Genomic DNA, 23,801 nt, shown 5'->3' on the forward strand with positions numbered 1-23,801 from the left:
TGAGGAAATACATTTCTGTTGTTTAAGTCATTCAGTCTGTGGTATTTTGTTATGGTAGCCCTGGCAAACTACTACAGATATGTTATCTCATGTAATCCTCATTACAATATTATCCACACTTTCAAATACGGGAATGGAAGCACAGAGAAGTTATGCAACTTCACTAAAGTTGCACAGCTACTCAGTAGTGGAACTGGAATTGAATCCAAGCAATGATTACAGGACTCACGTTCTGAACAGCTGATGTAACATAATACAAGGTAATGTGATTAATATCCACAGTGATACAAAATGGATGCTTTTATCAGAAAAACCCACAGCAAATACAAACTTCTATATCTACTATGCGCAATTTTAGTCTCCCTCTACTCCCATTCCCATCACACAAACAATAAGCATTTTTTGAGCCAATCTATCTCAGCCACTTTCTGAGCGGGTCTGGCATCAAGCCTTATGAATTCCATGTTCTCCTGGAGTTAACGTGCTAGTGAGGAAAGCCGGCCAACAACAGAACAGAAAAAAGCAGACAGCGATAAGTGCAAAGACAAAAATAAAGCCGGAAGTTGTGGTGACAGGCGGCGACCAGCCTGGTCCTTTCCTCCACAGCCAGTTACTGAGACCACAAACAGGACACAGCTCCGAATCCTCGGGCAACTCCTAATGGGGGCTGGCAGGCCCCAGACTCATGTCCCCTGTTTCTTCCTCTATAAAATGGGCTTTTGCTCTAACAGTCTATGGCTTCTTTGATTAAGTCAGGAAGTTACTCCGGCAATATTTACCCTAACTCAGTTATTAGGTATGATGGAAATAATAAATACTATAATAAAATGTATCCTCTCCTTTAAAGGATTCCTGAAATTTTCCTGTGAGAGACATAAAGTTTGCAGGAAGAAAGGAGGGAGGGGGAGGGATCATTTAACTGGATCTGAACAGGCTTTCGCTAGGACAGTAATCTTTATTTAAGCCCTGAGATGCTGACCGTGTAATACCATACCTGCGGTCAGACACTTCCATCTTCACCGGGGGAGGGAATATAGAGAAAGGAGTTTGAGATGAAACATGGAAACTTAAGGTCAGTATAAGGGAGGGTTTGGGGGCCCTGTACAGAAATAAGACATTGGAGAAAAGTGACAAAATGATGCATTCTTTTTCTCTGGAGAGCTTAATCAACCAAAGAAACTGTATCTTGGTAAGTCTCGCCCAGAAGGAGAAGGACGATGTGACTCGCCAGAGGGATGCCTTGGGGCCAGGAGGCTCTGCTAATGAACCAAGGCGGTTTGAAACAGTGCAGCTTCACACCCTACCTGCTGCATCCCCTGCCACTAGGGCGAGAGCAGTGCCACCTCCTACTTGCGGCGTTTCAGGGTGGCAATGTGTGCTAAGAAAAAATACTTCCAAAGTGCCATCAGGAGGCTCCATGGCAGGAACGAATGGGGTGAACTGTACCACCGGAGGAATAAGGACCAACTCACAGAAGACAGTGGAATCAGACAGAAGCGCCCAAGTTAGAAACACAGCCTGCCTTTCTGTATCAGAACACAAACTAGGCATGTAGAAGACCTACAGAACATGGAAAAACTGACTGCACTGTCAGAATTACAGGATCACTTTGATGATCAGGGTGGACCTTTAAAGTGGAACATGTGATTTAATAATCTGGCCCAACAAATAATACTGGCCTCAAATAATAAGATCTAGAACAGACAATTATTACTGATGACTGTAACAAGACTGGAATAACAGTTCATCATTTCTCTTAAAGCCTTAAATGAAGGATGGAGAGAGGAAGGGGAGGGGAGTGAAGAATAGTTAATATACTGGGCAAACCACTGCATACCCTCGTATTTAAAGGTAGTAGTTCAATCAGCAAAAGACACAGGATAAGTTCACCAGCAAACACTTTTGGACACATTCACAGCGCATTTGTCATCACTGGAAGGATTATCATTTGAAATATGTGTACCTTTATATAAAATTATATATAATTTTCTCCACTTTGATTTCTCCTGTTGTTGGGAGATGGACTGCCCCCAAAAATTCTGTTAGAGAAATTCTAGATGCTTGTGGATTTTTAACATTTGTCCTGGGAACCCCTAGTGCCTTAAAGAGCCCGAGCAATTAAATTCACCCCAGCTGTGCGTGTTCAGACACCAACAGGCTCACCACCGGAACTGACACCACTCCTCGGGCCACATCATTTTTCTCAGCATCCTATGGTTTGGTTCCAGTGCTGAGAAAAAGGGAGCTTTCGTTCCCTCTCTAATAGCAACCACGTCAGCGCTGTCTGCTACATTCTCTGATCTCTCCAGAAGTGTCTGGAGTTTTAAAGGTTCAAACTCTGATAAAGTGATACAGAAAACTGAATCCAACTCCAAGAAATATGCACACAGATTCCACGCACGGCTTTTTTCTGACTCATGGAGACTGGAGTGGTCCCCTTACCTTTATCATAGATTTCCTTCAAGACCCCTCGTTTTATTAGCTCCTCTCTGCTTTGCCTCATCGATATTTTCCTTTCCAGGGCTGTGAGCAAAACACAGAGAAGCAGGGGTGAGTAGGTAACAAAGACGTTTCTAAAAAGCATCATATTTTAAGATGTATTGAAATGTAATAGATGGGAAAGCTTCCGTAAGTTATACTTTACTAATATAAGCTAATGATACCAGTTAATACGTTTTGATACTATGATCAGCATTTTAATCCAATTATTTAATCATCAAGACAATCAAATTACCTATGAGGTAGGCATTTTTAATCTCATTTTATTTAACCGTGATATATGGTTGAGGAAACTGTACCACAGAGCAGCTCAACAACCTATCAGAGTCATACTGAGAAGAGCATCCAGGATTCAAAGCCAGAAAACACTACCTCTGCCCTCGGCCTAACCTCTGCATCACACATCTTCCTGAGTGTGGCCTTTCCACATAGGTGGGATTTCTTTTTTAATTACCTAGTTCATACAGATCATGTCTCATTGAGGATTTTGTGGCTTCCCAACTATTTTAAAAGTCATTTGAAAATATCTCCTAAAAAGCTCCCTGGATTGGTACCCAGGTTCCCGAGGAGAGCCTAGGGGACGGTGGGAGACCTCCATGCGACACCCACCCACTGCTCTCCTCTCTTGGCTCCAAACAAGGAACGGACTGTTCAGTTCCCAAACACACTTCCACTTGACCAGCCATTCACCTGAGCCAACCGTTCGGGCAGGTGGGAGCTGCAGGGGGGAAGAGGGAGCGCTTCCCCTCCAATCAGTGGGTATGATGGAGGGCAAGGCAAGTGGAAACAGAGCCCCAGAGTGGGGAAGTGAGGGCAGCACGAAAGGGCAGGCCTGTGGCCCCAGGTAGGGAAGGGGAAACCAGCAGAACCTGTAGAGGAAAGAAAGCTATTCCAGCAGCTGACATTTCAGTAAACACGGAATGGAGGAGGTGAGAGGTGACAGCAATCACTTCTGTCAACTTGAGATTCTTTATATCCTTTGGATACACAATTATTCAGGGGGGAAAAATACCAGTTATAAAATAAGGAAACAATTTTATGCACACAAATTTAGATGTAGATTACACATACACACACACACACACCTCAATAGAATTTAATGCAAAGAATATGAGTAAGAACTATAAAGAAAGCAAGGAAACAAGAATTGTGATTGCAACTATGTTACCCACTAGCTGTGTGCTCTTAATCAAGTCACTTTTCCAGTCTGGGAAGACTCTGCTGACTCCACCCCAGCCACCACGATTTACCCACAGACGTGAGGGCAGGAAGGTTGTACGGAAGGGCAAGGGTTAGAGGTGAGTGGGAGAATCAATGGAGTGGTGTTCGTTTTGGGAGGTGAAGGAGTTTTATGTCCCAACCCAAATAGCAAGATATGGTGGGAAGAGGGCAGACGGGGTTCTCGTGCAGAAGAGGGATGCCCGGGGAAGGGGAAGAGAGGCGCGTGCAGCTCGGTTAGAAAGTTCTGCCTGACTTTTAAAAAGATTTCCTCGGCAGCACAGTGGGAAAGACTGAACAGGCAAGATGAAGCGGGGGTTTTTAAGTAAAAAGTTTGTTAGCGATCTTTTGGGTGAATAAACAGGTGCTTTGCCATCCTGTACTGAACCAGGTAAATGAACAGATTTCTCTTCAACAAAATGAGGATTCCCAGGGGCTCTTCAAAACCGTGGAGTAAAGAGGATGAACCTGACCCACGACACTCAGGGAAGGATCTGCAGCGAGCCGGACAGAGCCCTAGACGCAGAGGCCCGAGATCTCAAGTATCAGCAGAATATGGTCACTGTCAGGCCAACCACTTAGGTATCCGGACCTCAGCTGTCTCTCCACACTCATTCAACAACTGAGGACCAGCTGCCTGGAGTGCAAAGCTACTCTGTCAGGGACTGGAGATGATGGTGACCAAAGGGACAGCCCCTTCCTCACAGGGATTATAGACTAATGTGTGATTCAGTCATCAAATGATGATATCGCCTAATGTGTGACTGCAAATTGAGATGGGCCTCATAAAAGAAGACATGGTTCCTTGGGGCTTCCCTGGTGGCACAGTGGTTAAGAATCCGCCTGCCAATGCAGGGGACACGGGTTCGAGCCCTGGTCGGGGAAGATCCCACATGCCGTGGGGCAACTAAGCCCGTGCGCCACAACTACTGAGCCTGTGCTCTAGAGCCCACAAGCCACAACTACTGAGCCCGTGCACCACAACTACTGAAGCCTGCACGCCTAGAGCACGTGCTCCGCAACAAGAGAAGCCACCGCAATGAGAAGCCCACGCACTGCAAGGAAGAGTAGCCTCCACTCACCGCAACTAGAGAAAGCCCGCATGCAGCAACGAAGACCTAACGCAGCCAAAAATAAAATAAATAAAATAATTAAAAAAAAAAAAAAGAAGATGACATGGTTCCATCAGAGCATATGATAAATAACCTCCTCCACTGGGGAGTTAGAAAAGGCTTTTCTGAGGAAGAAACCCCAGAGCTGAGTTTGAAAGATAAATATACCTTATCTTAGCCCAGGGCAGTTGGGTAGGAGCTGACGGAAACACTCCAGATAGAGCAAGCTTGGCAACGGCTCCTGACGGAGGAATCAGGGTGCCGTGGACAAGCAGAAAGCAATCTGGTGTGAGTGTACCACCAGCACCAGGTGTAGAATGATGGTTTAAGATGTGGCCAAAGGGGCAGGGGGCCTGGGCAATGCAAAGGCCTTACTGACCATGTTATTCTAAGGGAAATGGGAAGAAGTGATCAGATTTAAGTATCTGAAAGACCAACGCCCATTTTAGTGTGGAGGATGGATTGGAGGGAGGCCAGTTACCAGGTGATTACAGAAGTCTGGGCAGAAGATGATGGCAGCTACCCTAAGATGCTGAAGACAGACACAGAGACAAGGGATACACTCAAGACACGTGAAGGTGGCAATGTTGCCACGACCTGAAGGTAAGGATTGGCCATGGGGTGTGCAGGGGAGAGAGGGGTCAACAAGGACTCCTTGGTTCTTGACTTGAGTAACTAAATGGACAGTGGTGTCAATTACTACGGTAGGGGACACAGAAGGAGAATCAGGCATGGAGGGAGGATGGTGAGCTCAATGTCATCAACGCCCAGGAGGAGCTATCAGGTATGTGCTCGGGAAATGTAGTGGGATACATCATGAAACAGGGATGATGAGACTGTCCTATACGTGGCAGTGTTTCTCAAATTTTTCCATGTGATTACTCCTAATGGTAAAGGAGTAATGCCAGGGGCTCCAAGGGTATGACTGAAGTTGCTTGTCCCAAGCATGCCATTTCTTTAATGTATTGAGTTTTTCCTTAAGAACGAAGGTGGAGCTCACAAAATATATCTGCTCTTATTTAAATAAGAAAGTACCCCCCTCCACCCTCTCCCACATGCACACCAATTTCCACCTTTAACTGACATTCTGAGAAGAGGTGGCTTATTTATGCCTTGGCTTTGTCCATTTCCTGTGCAGAACCCTGTGCCCAGAGAGGACACACAGATCATTGTGAGAAGGGTGGATGTCATGTCATTTAATTTCATCTTCACCACAGTCCTGCGAAGTGTTATTATTCCCATTATACAGACGTGGCACCTGAGGCCTGGCAAAATTAACTTGCTCAGGGTCACAGAGCAGTAAGTAGAAGAGCAGAAAGAGATTTTAAAGCCTGTGGGGGCTTTTTTTGCCTCCACAATACCACTTTATTATGGAGATTGTTATTATGTATATAGGCTCTAAATATAACCTAATGTATACCGCTTTAAAAATGGAAGGCAAGAATAAACAACAAGGTCCTATTGCACAGGATACTATATTCAATATCCTGTGATAAACCATAATGGAGAAGAGTATGAAAAAGAATGTATATATGTATAACGGAAATCACTTTGCTGTACAGCAGAAATTAACACACTGTAAACCAACTATACTTCAAGGGAATACGTTTTTAAAAATGGAAGGCAATTTTATTACTAGTTTATTTGGGGCTGAGTATCACAGTAAAATACCATAATTACACTGTGGTTCAGGAGCTGCTTCTTTCTAAGGCACTCTTCACCATCTCTCAACGAGGTATACACGATGCCTCTCTGCCAATCTTATTTTCAGCGGTTCCTCCAAAGTTCCAGCTAGGTTTAACTGGGGTCAAAGACAAGCTCACCCACTGCCCGAGGGAGTGAAGTAAAATGGGCTCTTGGTGGAGGAGGACAACTCAAATCACCTGACCTGGGCTACTACTAAGCCATAAACCCCTGGGGGAAGAGGATTCCATGTGGCCAGAAAGAAAATATAACGGTTTCCTTTTTACCGACCAAGGCTAGGTCCAATCCTCCCTCTCCAACAATTCTGGCTTTGGGTAAAACAAAGACAAAAAAAAGAAGAGAAGAGAAGAGATTATGAAAAGTTAAGGAAGTCAGAAGATGAGGAACAATGCATCGGGGAAGAGAAGGTGTAACATGTACTGCATCTGTCCAAAGGATAGGAGGAATAAATCAGGTAAGTGCGTACCGAGGTGTGACGGGGAGCTGATTAACTGGGGGATGTTGGTCTCTGGGAGATGGGAAATGGAAGTTAACAGAACAACATCATTTATCTCTTAAAAGGAAAATAAAACTGAAAAGCTACTTCGTTACACTTGTGGCAAAAAGCACACAAGTAGGTAACATTTTTATATAAAAAAATAAAGTCAGTAAGGACTTACTTTAAAATAAGAAAATCTACTATATAAGGATCACTCCAATATTATTCAGTTATTAAAGCCCAGGGCAAATCAAATCTGAGTGACCACACATGGGCATGTGCTGGTGTAAACTTTTTGGTTATGAAACTGGACTGTAGTGATGGTTGCACAACTCTTCAGTTTTACTAAAATCATTGAGCTGTACTCGTCCAAAGCATTAATTTTATGTTGTGTAAATTACACCTCAATCAAGCTGTTATGAAAAAAAAAATAGTGACCACCAGGGCAAAAACATGAGTTAAAAACAAAAATAGTAAATCTAAGCAGATGATTAAATTAAACTTTAGGCCACAGCAAGAGGACAACAGTAAAATACAAGGATTAGATATGTAACATACAAAAGTAACTTTCTAAAAACAATTATTTTAACCTCTAACAGAATAGAAACAAAATAGAAAAAGCAGGAAGCTGGTTTCCCCCCAAAATGAAAATACAGCTCAGAGCACAACAACGCAACTCCTTGGATCTTTAGGAAAGAACCAAATCTCCAGGCGGTAGTAGGTGCAGAACACTGTAATAGGCTTTTTTAAATTTTTTTTTTGCGGTACGCGGGCCTCTCACTGTTGTGGCCTCTCCCGCTGCGGAGCACAGGCTCCGGACGCGCAGGCTCAGCGGCCATGGCTCACGGGCCCAGCCGCTCCGCGGCATGTGGGATCCTCCCGGACCGGGGCACGAACCCGTGTCCCCCGCATTGGCAGGCGGACTCTCAACCACTGTGCCACCAGGGAAGCCCCTGTAATAGGCTTTTGAGATGGGCCTGTGGTGACTGAAACATCAAAACCAAATTGCATAAACCAGCAAATGTGCCAAGGCTACTGCAGAGACACCCGGTCTAAAATTCTATGCCAGCATGTGAGACAGCCTGAAGAGGAAAAGGGGAAAAATGACTGACTAGCTTTTGAGGCAAACAAAGACAAAGAATTAGTTGAGTAGGTCCAAACACATTTTGAAAAGCTTCACATACCCCTCTTTCTCACCTGAAATGAGTGCGAGAAGTACTTCTCAATTACTGTACCAAAAATGGCCCCAAATGGCCCCCCAAAATTATATTAAAAGGTTGGCATGTCCAAGGAAGGCTCTCGAAGCTTGTCATTAAACAAAATATTCATATAAAAACCATGTAGAAAACCTTGACAGGCCTTTTTTTTTTTAAACATCTTTATTGGAGTATAATTGCTTTACAATGGTGTGTTTCTGCTTTGTAACAAAGTGAATCAGCTATACATATACATATACCCCCATATCTCCTCCCTCTTGTGTCTCCCTCCCACCCCTCTAGGTGGTCACAAAGCACCGAGCTAATCTCCCTGTGCTATGCGGCTGCTGGCATAGGTATTCTTGCATTTTATCACCACCTATTGACCGTGCCTTTTTATTTTTCGTACTTCAGATACATTGACATCTAGGAGCCATGCTGATCCTAGAGACAGACAGCCCCTCCCAGGGCTAACAGATTCCTACAGATAGTAAGTGACTTGCCTATGAGCCTGCCTTTCACATGCAAAGCAACCACTCCAGAGCCCCTATCCTCAATCATCTCCTTTACGGAGTTCTTGCACTACAGGCCAAGGTTCTCCTGCCCTCATCACCCCAGGGCCAGGTACCAGACAACTAGAGACAGTCCTTATGCCCCAGAGCCACAAAAATGATTCACAGTAGCCAGGCACACCTGCTAACCCTGTCCTACAATAAAGGCTCTTGCCCACGTTCTCCTCCCTTTCTGCTTCCTGAACAACCCTGGTGCTTCTCCACGTGGCTCTCCATGGCCTGGCATGACCCGTTCTCTTCAGGATCTGTGAATATAACAGACTCTCTTTTCAATGGCAATTGTCTCTTGATCTGTGGGCTTCACCATACCTGAATAATAATAAAGCCTACATTTTAAAACACACCTATTCTTGCACTGGTTTGTAAACAAAGGGAAAAACTAATGAGGGTTTTGGTTTTCACAGCTTTATGTTCCATTCGATTGCTCTGAAGTCTGTTTGCATTTGAGCGAGTGCTTTAGTAACAGAAAGTCTGGTGAAGGACCGATTCTCAGCAGTAAATTCCACCAAAGCACAGAGACTAACTCTGGTAATGGAGTGACAGCAGTTCTAATCACTACCGTAAACCTCTTTTGAGCCACCACTGCAGTATATGCCATATTTACTAAAAGCCCGTTCCCCATCACCTCCCCCTAATTATTTTTTTTCAGTCTCCCTATCCACATGGTACGGGCTAAGCCAAGGAATCCTAGGCTTCTTTAACATCAGTGAATTTAAAACAGGCATCTTGGATGGGCTTGTTCTGCTTAGTGAATGCCTGCGATGGATGATTTTTAAAAAAATAACTAGGACATTCTCTTTATTTTTTTCATGTGCTCACATACACGTGTTCTTTTATTTTTTTATTTATAAAAATACATGAAACATTTTCACTGTAAATAATTCAAGAAACAGAAAACAAACTCCTTTTTCATTGTCCTCCTTCCGTAGACCCAACTCATCCAATCTCACTACTGCCCTTCTTTGAGATTTTCATTCTCTCTCTTCCTTCCTCCCTCCCTCTCTCTCCCTCTTTCCCACACACACCCACACTATATAAATACAGTTTTTAAAACCACAAATGGGATCACTCTGCTCACATTGCTCTATAACTCTTTTTTCTCCTCTCATTTATAAAGATGTTTTAGGGATCTTCCCATCAGTACATACAGAAGCACCTCATCCTTTTTGAGTACCACATACCATGACATGGGATATAAGCGCCAGAACTTATTTCACCATCTGCAGCTGAAGAAACTTTCAGTTGCTTTGCATTTTTGGCCTACAAATATTGCTACTGCAAATATGCCTGTTCAGGCACCCATGTGAACAGGTAAACGAATTTTTCTAAAATATATCACTAGGCTTACTGGGCAGGGTATTTTCGCCGTGCTCCCCGTACTGATGGAAGAAAGAAACTCTTATATTTCATAAAATGAGGAAACGGGGGGAAAAAAGTAATATTGATGCTTTTTCAGTCATCTGGTTCTCAGAGTACCAGAGCAGGGAGTTGTTCGTATTTTTCTCTAGGATAATCTATCTCTGTTGAATTCTCTGCTCAACTGCCTTTAAATTACATTCTGTACGGGACAGAAGTTTGAAGGCGGGAAAACGATTGAGAAATGATGAATCTGCAGTAGCTTACTGCAGAGTCTTACGCTTTCAGTGGTTAGAATAGGCAACTTGCAAGTGAAATCTGTAGCTTTTATCCCTTTAAAATTTGACAACTCCAGTGAAAGTGAATTTATGCTAGAGATCTACAAGTAACAAATGGAGTGAGCCTCCAGAACCTGGAACCCACCTCTACTTCCCAGCTGACATCATAAATACGGGAAATTAACATGATGCAACTACCTCCTAGAAGGACCCAACATGAAACAACCAACCCACATTTACACTATCTCCAGAGAAAATGCATCCATTTTCCTTAAGATGAAGAGACTCTCTTTCAAAATTAAATGTAAACGGGCTTCCCTGGTGGCGCAGTGGTTGAGAGTCCACCTGCTGATGTAGGGGACACGGGTTCGTGCCCCGGTCCGTGAAGATCCCACATGCCGCGGAGCGGCTGGGCCCGTGAGACGTGGCCGCTGGGCCTGCGCGTCCAGAGCCTGTGCTCTGCAACGGGAGAGGCCACAACAGTGAGAGGCCCGTGTACCGCAAAAAAAAAAAAAAAAAAATTAAATGTATACATACAATATATAAGAGAGGGGAAAGGAGAGCAAGGATTTGGAGGAAGGGATAAATCCAGAGGTCTTCCATTTCAAAAGATCAGATGACAAATACCAGTTGATCTTCTATTCATAAGGAAATTAAGGAGAAAAGCAACAAGGTTGTCAATCTAAATGCTGTGTTGAAGAAAGAAGTAGAAAAGAATGCAATTTTAAACGTCTAGTTTCCGACAGAATGGTATGATAAACACATTCAAGAAGTCCTGTTAATCTAGAAGCAATCTGTATGAGCACCGACTTTTACCAACTCAGATGATGTTGAGGGGTCCTATGAATATCTAAACATTTTGCTAAATGTAGAATCACTAGGCAAGAAGGTTTTTGATTACTTGATTATCCAAAGAAAGCTTATTGAATTACTAATTCAAAATGAAAAATCGCTTTTAATATATTTGGCAATTAAGGCCGAGTGAGCCTCAAAATCAGAAAGACTGAACAACGTCCAACTGTATAGCACAGAGAACTATATTCAATATCTTGTGATAAACCATAATGGAAAAGAATATATAAAGAATATACATATATATAAACAGAATCACTTTGCCGTACAGCAGAAATTAACACAACATAGAAATCAACTATACTTTAATAAAATTTTTTTTAAAAACCAGAGAGACTGACCAGTTTAGAACTATTTTCCCCTCTAAAAATCTAAACCATGTGGAAATTTCATCTAAAAGATTGAATCTAAGGTGTAACTGTCCTCATCACGTAATAAGCATAGATCCTGATTCACATTGTTACAACGTGAACTCCAGCGATGGTCCAAGTGGATGGGGTGCACGAATAAGGTTCCTCATCTCTAACATGGTAACCTACCCAATGTACTCGTGCAACACTGAGTAGCTAGCTTACATAAACTCTTCCCGGCCCATGAGGTAGGAGATGAGATTGTTTATTTACTGTTGTTTGTGATTACATCCAAGTCATCTAGATCAGCACTTTCCACAGTCTGTTCTGCAGAATAGTAACCCCCAGAGATGCTCTGAGGAAAGGGTTGGAGGACAATAGTTTTGGGAAATGCCATGTACCACTGGAGAATCACAGTGTTCGTTAGCAGGAGAGGACCTAAAGAAACCAGTTTAACTCAGTTTAACCCAGTGTTTCCCCCAAATTCATTTGACAGTATGACCCTTTCATGGAGTACCATGGGTCTTTCATTCCGAGGAAAATCTTCTGCGAAACAATGATCTAAATTCCAGGTTGCAGGAAGCAAATGTTCTGTTGTAAAAAGGAACCAGGGAGGTCAGCTTTTCTAACTCAGCAGGGACACAGGGGGGCCAAGATCTTTCATAAGGAGCTTTCTGGTCAATGTTTGAATCAAACACAACAGAAAACCTAAAGTCCTGCAATATTAAATGAGCAAAGGCATGACTGAAAGATCCAGAAAGATCCTAATGGAGCAAAGTGACCAGCCATCCATCTACCAGTCCTCCTGTGGTCCTGGTAGAGACTTCAGCTGGTAGACATCTGCATTCCAGTGACCTCCCCAGATGGGCAGTCCCCCATCCATTCTCCAGGTAAGTAAAGACTAGACTTAACCTTGATCAGCTCAATACTACAGAGTATCTGTCCAAAACAACAATCTGGGTTTTGACATAATTGGTATTAGGTACTTCTTTCTGACAGTAATGCAGACAGTATAATTTCCTCTGGAGTCGGAGAGCCTGAGAGTTGGACATGTCATTAGCATAGACAAGGCGATTTATTTCCCTCTTACGGTGGGAGAAGTGCCTGCAGTCAGGTCCCACAGGAGCCTCATCCACTGATGAAGTGTATGAGAAAAAGGATCACAGACTCATTTTAAGCTGTAAGTTGTGCTGTTAAAAGCACCTTTTTCCTGGATCTTGATTGGATCCCGGTTTGAACAAACTAGCTATCAAAGCATTTGGGGGTCAGTTGGGAAAATATGAATATGAACTGGGTATTAGACGATATTTTACGGAATTACTATTAGTTTTGCTACCTATGATAATGGAATTGGGGTTATAGAGGACATTTTCTTGAGTTTTTAGAGATGAATGATTAGAGATGTCTGTCATTTACTTCAAAACACTTCAGAAAAAAATAAGCAATGAATATGGCCACATCTTAGTAACTGTTAGGTGATGGCTATATAACTCTACAATTAAACTGTGCAATGATATCATTATACAATTCTCTCATGTTTGAAAATTCTCAAAATAAAATGTAAACGCACAAAATGAATGAATCTCACAAGTAACGCTGAGTGAAAGGAGCAAGACAAAAGAACACACACACTGTGATTCCATTTATATAAAGTTCAAAACTGGCAAAACTAAATATATGGTTTAGAGATGCATCTCTCTAAACTTTAAAACTACAAAGAAAAGGACATGATGACAATAAAAAATCAGGACAGCGGCCACCTTTGGTGGGGAGGGAAATTGCAATCACAGAGGCACATTAAGGGGCTCCCAGATACTGTCAATTTTTTCTTTTTCTTTTCTTTTGATGTGGCAGCAGTTATATGCACTTTATAACCATCTGTTAAACTGTACATTGATGCTAACTGCATTTTCTCAATGTATGTTTTATTTCCCAAAGCAAAAACATTCAAAGGACCTCCTTACTAATTCTGCTTCTCTTTTCACTGATGTATTAGCCTCTGAAGGGGAGTAAAAAACTCAGCCACCACAGAATGAAATTATACAGTTGGCCAGCAGACAACTCTTGCTAATGAAAGAAAGGGTGATCATAGGCAATAAAAGCCACAAGTCCTTTCCTGGTCATTTCTTTAAATAGTTCAGATACGAGCACAGAATGGTTGCTCTTAATACCTGCAAGTATCTGGGCAGCAGAAGAGGGACCTGAAGTTTGAGGGGGAGAAAGCTGGCAGAAAGTTTTCGAGGTGAGTCATTTTGCAGAAGTAAGTATTCTGATTTTTGAAAATAGGTTGAACTGTTCTTGGAGTCCATCCTTGAAGTGGCATGTAAGAAGCAACTTTGGGGAATTAGTTTTGCAAGGATCAGGCTCAACACTCTTGGGAGGGCACTGAGGAAAGCTTATGTTACAACTGGCACATTCCATCTTCTCTCTCTCTACTCCAAGCTGCACAGGAAAACTTCAGACCAAATTCGAACAGAATGACTATCTGTTTTCTCTTCGGAGATTTACAAGACACGGTAGAAATAATTCCTTCTCCATTTACTGGTCCCCTCCTATGGGAACATGGTAGAACATGATTTAATAAAACTAAGATCTGAAAACTAAGATCTGTTTACAACCTTCACTTTGTCTTTTCACCTATATATCACCTATTACAAGGGACTTTATTTCATTAACTGTGGAACAGGTGGCCCTACGGTGATAGAGAATGCAATGTAATGAAAGTATTTATGTTAGAAATAAAGGTTTGATGCTTTGGTGTTTGCTTCTTTTACTCGCAGGGAAGTGTGTCCTAACATCTAATTTTTTGTGTGATTGTGTACCAAGCTACAATTCACATTTCCATCATATTCTCTGCTACCTCTAACACTCCGGTCAGGAATAAAAAAGAAAATTCATTGATATAGAGCTAGTTAAGTGACTTTCTCTTCCAGATGTAGGAAGCATAATGCAATACTGTATTTCATTCCAGACACCTAATTATCACTGATCGCTTTATGACAGAAAGGTATTGCCCAAAGCACTGAAGAAGGAAATCTGAAATCCTGCCCATAACAGCTTAATAGCCCAGCTACCACCTGTTACCCCAAAGATAATAGGGCCCTTGTTCAAAGAGTTTTGTGCTGTCAAGTTAATGGAAATAGGTTTGCCTCTTTCGCTGCTTGTTTTTCCTCTAATGGTCCAATCAATTCTGCTACAATGAAGTCTTCAGAAGGCGGTGTTAAGATGTTTAGGCTTTAAAATCTTACTTCTCTGATTCCTTATAAGACAGAGAAAGACAGCAGTCTTAGACTGAGGGAATTTATTTGCTCTTAGTATCTACTCAGATTAAAGTCAACTAATGATTTTGAACAAAAATTTTAAAAACCATAACTATATACAGTTACGTCAAATGTCTACTCAGACAAATATGTTGTCTGAAAGGGACATTTTTGTGTGAAGACTTGATTTCTCCCTTCCATTGCCATGGTAACACTCACAATGTATTAGGAACTACTTATTGGGCTTTCCATGTAGTACTTTATTGTAAGTTTCACAACAACTCCAGAGGCTTGATTATCACCATTTTGCAGATAAAGAAGATGTTAAGTAACTTGTCCAAGGTGCAAAACTGGACTTGAACCCAAGCCGTGTGATTCCAGTGTGTGAAAGCTTAAGCATGACATTATACTGCCCATCGCCTGACAGCTCATCGAGACTATCCATAAATAAACAAACATGTACAGATAGGCTACACTGCATATACAGAAGAACGAAAGATATGCTTTTTGCTATTTTATGGGCCAAATTTTGTAGCCTGTAAACTCTGATCATTTCTTAAATCATCTTATTAAAGTTTAGCAGTGACTTAATTGTCACCAAATGAGGTTTCACAAATGAAGACAAAGCATCCCGCCTCACGCATAAAACTCAATAAGTCGTGCGATTGTTCTTATGATCACGCTGTACTTTAGGAAAAAGTTAAACTGGCCAAAGGAAATACAGAGTCACACAGAAATTTATAATTTCACTCTCTTCTTTTATATGCGTATGTTAACATCCATGTTTTGGAAGGTAAATATCCACTCGGTTACTTCCCATCAGTCATTTCCGATGGAGAAAATTATAAAGGTAAGAAATGTGCAGATTTGCTATGTCCTTGAAAAACTGAGCTACATCAAGCCTTTTATACCAAAGCAGAACAGAAATGCTCCTGAAGAAGAAATGCATAACTGCATATAATTAAATAACAGAACCTTCCAAGCTAAGAGAAAGTCCAAGTAATTTAAGAACATCCTTTCCTATTCTGCATACCAAACACAGTTTTTCATTTCTGTCTCAACCGTCTCCTCTTGCATGATAAGATGCTTCACCCAGAAACAGACTGGGTTTGGCTATTCTTTATCTAAGCATCCGCCAGCTGATGATAAAAACAATATGGCCGGGCTTCGCTGGTGGCGCAGCGGTTGGGGGTCCGCCTGCCGAAGCGGGGGGGGGGGGGCGTGGGTTCGTGTCCCGGTCCAGGAGGATCCCACATGCCACGGAGCGGCTGGGCCCGCGCGTCCGGAGCCTGTGCTCCGCAACGGGAGAGGCCGCAGCGGTGAGAGACCCGCATACCGCAAAAAAACCAAAACAAAACAATACGGCCAAATAGCCATGATCTACAAATAGGAGAAGTGAGTTATTAATCTGTATTAGGGGGGAAAAAAAATCAACCATTAGTACCTAGATATTATTCCCTGAAAATCCCAGAATATTTGAATAGCAGGTGTGTGAATCAAACATTTACCCAAGCAGCAACTGGAAAAACTGAAAAACATAACCACTGCCAAAAGAAGAAGAAATCTCTTAACGTATGAAACGAAGAACAAAGGTCTAGAAGCACAGGGCTGCTCAAAGCTTTCCTCGAGGCTCTGCTTGTTCTCACAGGTGCCATCAGTACCCCCTCCCTTTATGACAAAGCAGCGAGACATGACAAGCAGCACATTGCTCCCTTAAATGAACACGCAGCCTTCTCGGTTCCTCCTTTGTGATCGCAACTTCCGAGTTTTGTTTCTGATGGGTATTTTTGCACTCCTTTTGAAGTAACTGTCGCGTGCGGAGTGAAAGGTAACAAATGCGCAACGCTTAATTCACAATGGAAATAGCAGAAATCAATGTCTTTCATTTGCTTGACACTGATTCTTTATGACATCATGAATGGAACTTTTTTTTCCTCCATAAAATTACCCAGCAGTCTCTTAATTCTAGGGACTGACTCTGAGTGATATGAGGAAATGTCTGGGCCAGGGCAGCAACTTAGAATTCAGATGTTGATTCTTAGGTACCATCTGGGCTTGAGGGAGGGAGGGGATGAAGGATTTGATGGCCGTGGTCCTGATGGGAATCTAGCTGATCTCAATGGTGTTCAGAGGCAAAGTAAACCATCAACCCATTTTCTTTCTTCTTCACAAACCCACAAAAGTGGCTTCGCCGGCCTCATCGACAAGTTAATAGAAAAATCTTGCCCGAGGTTGTGTCTGTACAATGTTACAGGAATGAGCCATGAAAACAGATCAATCAGCTTGATTTGATTTCTTTTCCTATCAAAACATCCTGTCACCTGGCAGAGCTGTAACGAGATAAGCTAACCGCTGTGAAAGCGTGAAGACACAGACAAAACAGAAACTGTCTGGACTTTGTCACACGTTCTGTCAAAGCTATTGGCTCAGGGATGCGATCAGCTTAGCATTTTTTAAATTGTGGTAAAATACACGTGACATAAAATTTACCATTGTAACCACTCCCAAGGGTACAGTTCAGTAGTTTAAGGATATTCATATTATTGTGTAACCAATATTTTCATCTTGTAAAACTGAAGGCCTAAACAATAACTCCCCATTCTTCTCCCCTGCCAGCCCCTGGCAACCACCATTCTACTTTCTGTACCTATGAATCTGACTCCTCTGGGTACCTCATATAAATGAAATCATACAATATCTGTCTTTTTTTGTGACTGTCTTATTTCACTTAGCAAGGTACATCTATGTTGTAGCATGTGACAGGACTTCCTTTTTAAAGCTGGATAAATATTCAATTGTATGTATATATATCACATTTTGTATATCCATTCATCTATCGATGGGCACTTAGGGTTGCTCCCACCACTTGGCTGTTGTGAATAATGCTGCTATGAACATGTGTGTGCAAATATCTCTTTGAGATCCTGCTTCAGAAGTGGGATGGCTGGATCATGTATGTAGCAGTTCTATGCTTAATTTTTTGAGGAACCACCATACTGTTTTCCTTAGTGGCTGCACCGTTTTACATTCCCACCAAAAGTGCACAAAAGCTCCAATTTTCCACATCCTCATAACACTTAGTATTTGTTTTTTGGGGGTTTTTTTTGGTTTGTTTTTTAAATAGCTATCCTAATGGGTGTGATGGGATGAAGTTAGTTATAAGATGTCAAAACTCAGGGAGAGGAAAATTATGAGACTCTAATACCTAATGTTTGGCCGTGAGCTTAAATGCTTTTAAAAGTTGCCATTTCTTCACCTCAGGTCACAGAAATAATATCACAAGCTAAAGGTCTCCTTTGACCCTCTGGGATTATTAGACTTGATTTCTTTATAGAGGAAAAGAGGATAAATTTAACGGAAAGGATGAATAAGAGGAAAGTTTACATTTTTCAGAGAAAAAATTTTGTTGTTATTGCCATTTTTATTTCCAAAATAGAAACTTATCCACAAGTGTCTTTATAATTCATGAAGGACAGTAGCTACACTGCAAATATTTGTACCTCTCTCCATTGTGCGTGATGAAAGTCTTTAATTATATGAGCCAAAGTTTCTAGTTTATGAGGAAACCTGGCTACCTGGTATGCACATGGTTGCTTTCTTTGAAACTTCCATGGGGCTTGAAACAATGCTTTCCATTCAACTTGAGTTCCTCAAATGAAAATTTGGGGGGAAATACAACTGCGTTCAAAGGTAGTAAGTATGGATTCTGTAAGCATTTCAACTCTATGTTTCAAACAGGCAGAGAATATATTTATAATGAAAAAAAGAATTAGTTTGTGAATATGTAGAGCAGGTGTTGGCAAACTTTTTCTGTAAAGGGCAGACAGCCACCAGTCCTTAAGAAACTACCCAATTCTGTCATAGCAGCTCTAGACAGTACACAAATGAATAAGGTGGCTGTGTTCCAATAAAACTTTATTTACAAAAATAAAGTGGGAGACGGATTTGGCCTGTGGGTCATAGTTTGCTAACCCCTGTTGTAGAAAACCCAAGAGAAAGAACTTTATAGAGTTCTCCCATAAGTTGAAGGAGGAAGAACAAACCTTCAAGCTGTGTGGCAAAAAAAAAAAAAAAAAAAAAAAAAGACAAACGGCAAAAGAAACCTTCTTGACATCATTGCTTTCAAAACTAGGTATAAAACTGTGGCTTTCATATAAAAAAATGCATTTCCGGGCTCCATGTCATGTTCACACTTTTGATCCTTGAGCTAAAGAAGCTTATGATACATGAGAATCAACATAACCTCGGATGTTGAACCTTGAAATCCTAACTTCTTCAAAAGCTAAAGTTTAACTTTACAAAGAAGAAAATCTCAGGTAGAAATGGCACGTTTCCTCCTAAGTCACTTAACAAATTCTTGTTGTCAGTGTGAGGAAACGACGTTTTCCTCACTAACTACAAATGGAGGCTGCAAGGTAACCACTGGAAGGAAACGCTGGACCAATCCCTCTGACATCCGCCTCGTTTTCCCCTTGGAGTTTCTCCCAAAGGGGTGAGAAAGACTCTCTCCTTGACCAAGCTCTAGTCCAGAGGCTCCTCTAAGCCTCTTCTTGACCTGGCCTCTAAGAACTCAATTTTCAACACTAACGATTTTGTCCACCCCTGACACTAAGAGACTTGAAGCAACACATATAGTTTCTAGCAGCTCAAGGCTGCATCCCCTGGATGATGACGATAGCTTCCGAAAGTACCTGCCTGAGAAAGCTGAGTACCGCCCAAAGAACCTACTGTTTGTTCCAGCCGAAACCTGACACAAGCCCCTGGGCTCCCTTTTCTTTGGGCATTTACTTTAGAAAACTGACAATAGTAAATCCTTTCTCTGTGCCTTTGAGACAGAGGCAGATGTATACGTATCTTCTACAACCCAGGAGTGTCCTCCTCAAGGATATGGAAGCCATTCCTTTGAAACATAATCATCAAAAAGGACAGAGCCCCTGTCTTCCGGTCTCTGTGGGAGGGTAGGAGCTGAACTTCAGCAAGAGCCAGTGAACAGACACAGACGGCTGATCACACCCCTTACTGGCCTTCAGGGCTTTTCCTTTAGCGTACCCAGTGTTACACGGGGTTCTATTTACTGTTGCAGTAACAAGGAATAAAATCTGTCTTACGGCCTGAAACTAACGTCCAGCTTTCTCTTTGACAGTTACTTCTCCACACCGCCTTCAGGGGACACTGCTCCATCTTTAATGCTGAGGCCCCAAGAGGAACAAAACTCCCTCCCTTATTTTCCTTAGCACATCTTTACACACATCACCCCTTCCAATCCCAAGAGGCCCAAGCAGGCTCTCTGACTGATGCTTCACAGGTGAGCCCAAGAGACATGTTTTCCTCTCCCACCACCTGCAGCCTGCTCTCTCACTTTCGGATTTCTAGAGCCATGGGCCTCTCTGTCCAGGTGAATGACAACAGGAACAGACCCACCCATTCTCATCCTCATTCCCCGTCACCACGTGCACGGGCCACCTGTGTATTATAACCACATCTTAGTACAATACAATAGCACAGGATTCAAACCACAGGCATTACCAAATATAGAAACCAGACTATTACTTCATTTTTACTTTGGACAAAAGAGGGTGGGGGAAAAGGTATATGGATGACTTAATCCCAATAATTTAAACCTTCCAGTGAGGCAACTTTTTTTTTTTTTTTTTTGTGGTACGTGGGCCTCTCACTGCTGTGGCCTCTCCCACTGCGGAGCACAGGCTCTGGACGCACAGGCTCAGCGGCCATGGCTCATGGGCCCAGCTGCTCCGCGGCATGTGGGATCCTCCGGGACCGGGGCACAAACCCGTGCCTCCTGCATCGGCAGGTGGACTCTCAACCACTGCGCCACCAGGGAAGCCCTTTGATAACTATTTTATATTAATTTCTTTTCTTAAAGAAAAGTCTAGTGCACTATTTTACTTATAATGGTTCTTGGAAAGGATATGGAAAGAAAAGAGATTAGGGTATTTCATGGAAGTCAAATTTTGAATGACATCTGAGTTTAAGCTCCTCTTTTTAAACTTCTGGCTTTCCGAAAGCTCCTTTCTACATTATTAAAAGAACATGAGAGGATTACATGTTTGTGTTTGAGGTTTAATCAAATCATTGAAATGAATCCTTAAAAATATTTAACAGGTCTACCCAACAGATCTAACAAGCTAAGGAAGCTTTTAAAATATTTTAATTATTATTTTAAAAAGCACAATGCTACATGTTGTCAAATAAAATGAAGCTAAATTTTCATAAAAATTTGAATAGGCTTTTAAAACAGGGTAATAGTAACAGAAAGGATTTAAAAATAAACCTTGCTCTTGACTTGAGAGTAATAGGAATTAAATGTACATCTACATTAAATTAAATGTAGCATCTACATAGCTTGTGACTAAAGTTATTTTTAGAGAAATACCAGGGACAGATCCCACCAGATGTGCTCAGTCTCAATGGAAGATTCCTCCCAACCAGAGGCTGATTCTGCTTGCGCTCCAAGTGCCCTGAGTCATCGTAGGATTTTACACTCACAGGAAGGACAACCAAACCTCAACTGTCTGCTCTGCTTCAAGTCAATGAGCAAATTTTGAAATTTTTTTTTTTTTTTTGTGGTACGCGGGCCTCTCACCGCTGTGGCCTCTCCCGTTGCGGAGCACAGGCTCCGGACGCACAGGCTCAGCGGCCATGGCTCATGGGCCCAGCCACTCCGCGGCATGTGGGATCCTCCCGGACCGGGGCACGAACCCGTGTCCCCTGCATCGGCAGGCGGACTCTCAACCACTGCGCCACCAGGGAAGCCCAATTTTGAATATTTTATCTTTGGATTTCATTCGTTCTTTCTTCCAAAAAAAATTACTTGGTATGTTTTGATTTTACCACATCCTATGTTCTAGGCACACAGGCAGGCATCTGGTATTAAAACCTGTGGCTAATCCTGCTCTGCCCAGGTATTCCGATCCTGGAACCCCAGCTGCGGTAACTGAGTCCTTTTCTCAGTTTCATCCTTGAACTCTATTCTTAAGGACTAAGATTCTCCTGTTTCTTTCACTTTTGCTAGGGATTTTTTTTCCTGAGGATTTTTGCTAGGGAATGCAATCATGTACTTGAATCCTCAGGTCTGTGTCTGAGTTTCTGTTGCGTTCTTTCCTGGCTCTGATGACCCACCTACCTAAATGGATTCAGATAACTTTCCATTACCTTTTCATTCTCCTAGTGATGTAAGCACCTAATTTCTTATATCGTATCCCTTTCTGCACTGAACCTGAGTGATGTCCCAACCCTGATGGGGAGGTTAGGAAGGGGTCTGCTTTGGGCTGGGGGTGGGATCGATTCATCTTTTGAATGAGCTGGGATATCCCAATGAAAATGTCTTACGGTCAAACTGAATATATGTAATCGGAGAACTGACAAGAAATCAGAAGCAAAGGGACAACCAAAGAGGTCTCAGTATAAAATTAAGGGTGAGAACGGGCTTCCCAGGGAAATTGGACGAGAAACAACAGAAAGACAATGACTGAGCCTTAGAGACTATCACAGTGATGAAACTGGAAGAAAAATATTCACCGAAAGTGAGAGGGGAGGGCTTCCCTGGTGGCGCAGTGGCTGAGAGTCCGCCTGCCGATGCAGGGGACACGGGTTCGTGCCCCGTCCGGGAAGATCCCACATGCCGTGGAGCGGCTGGGCCCGTGAGCCATGGCCGCTGAGCCTGCGCGTCCGGAGCCTGTGCTGCGCAGCGGGAGAGCCCACAACAGTGAGAGGCCCGCGTACGGCAAAAAAAAAAAAAGAATAAAGTGAGAGGGGAAAAGTAAAGTTGTTGGAAAGTGGGCTGTAACAAATTCTAGGTATTTTGAATGTTAAGGAGTACTACCGCTCTATTTCCTAGAGGTCCTCTATTTCATATGAGGGTTGTTTGAACTATTGTTTGAACAGCGCCTTAAGGATTCACTATGTCGTTCATATTCAAAGTAGAATTTTTACCTTCTTAAATGCTCATGTGAAAGTTACTGTCATTTCCTAACTTGCATAGCTGAGAAAAGACACTTTAACTGTCTAAATAAGGAAATTACACATTCAAAACTCGTATGTACCTGCCTATGAACACTAGCCTACAATTGACTTATTCAGATATAGAGAAAATCCAGTCATATTCTCCTATCAAGACCCCAAAGATAAGACAGAGATTTTTCTAACCCTTTTTTCCTCTTCAAATCTAAGTCTCAGCTTACAAATTTGAGGTGGAAATTTTACAGGACTAGCTTCCTTTAGAGCATACCAGGTTTTGTTCGTTTAGAATACACCTAAAAGGTTATTTTCAAATGCACCTGTCTAAAATCACAGGTTAGATGAATTTTCTAATGAGGTCATTAAACTATTTTCAAGCCTCACGTTGCCAGTTTACGAGAAGGTTCAGTTAAAATTTTAATTTGCCTCAGTGGAACTGCAAACTTTATAATGGGCTCATAGTTGCTTAGCAAAAATACGCAAGAAAGAAAAGAAGTCCTTTCAGATTGTGAGCTGAAGCTAAAGGAAGAAAAATCTTCCACACGTGTCCATTTCTTCTCAGTTTAACGAAACCACTGGAATAGCTGGTAAGGCAGTTACATGAGAATATGATTCTGAAACTCAGATAATATTTTTTCTTCATATTGATGTATTTTAATTCAGAGGGCTTTCACCTTTATTAATGATTTGAAATAGATTCAACAAATTGTCTTCCTCTGTATGAATCCAGGCATTACTTTAAAATACTTTCCAGAGTTTTAAGTCACGAATCTAAATCAGAGTCAAGTTTCTAGCTAGCAAGAAGCCAAAAAAGCAACGCAGCCAGCAGTATGGATGGCACAAATCCATGCATTAAAACTCATGCAGTTAAATCATTCTGAGGGCTCCCCAAGCTCCCACTCCTAGCTAGTTTACTTTAATTTTAGTTACAAGTTAAATGGGCTTGGTT

The 23,801-nt window shown here is 42.1% G+C and overlaps 1 protein-coding gene across 1 annotated transcript in view; it reads right to left on the minus strand.

Moving 5' to 3' along the window:
• PHACTR1 (phosphatase and actin regulator 1) overlaps positions 1-23,801 on the minus strand; it is a 246,954-nt gene that overhangs the window by 104,259 nt on the left and 118,894 nt on the right. Inside the window, exon 3 of the mRNA XM_032647345.1 lies at positions 2,443-2,523. Coding sequence (XP_032503236.1) covers positions 2,443-2,523 — 81 coding nt within the window. The remainder of the gene's footprint in view (positions 1-2,442; positions 2,524-23,801) is intronic.

The sequence above is a fragment of the Phocoena sinus genome, chromosome 11 (assembly GCF_008692025.1).
Source record: "Phocoena sinus isolate mPhoSin1 chromosome 11, mPhoSin1.pri, whole genome shotgun sequence".
In the NCBI taxonomy this organism is placed as follows: Eukaryota; Metazoa; Chordata; class Mammalia; order Artiodactyla; family Phocoenidae; genus Phocoena; species Phocoena sinus.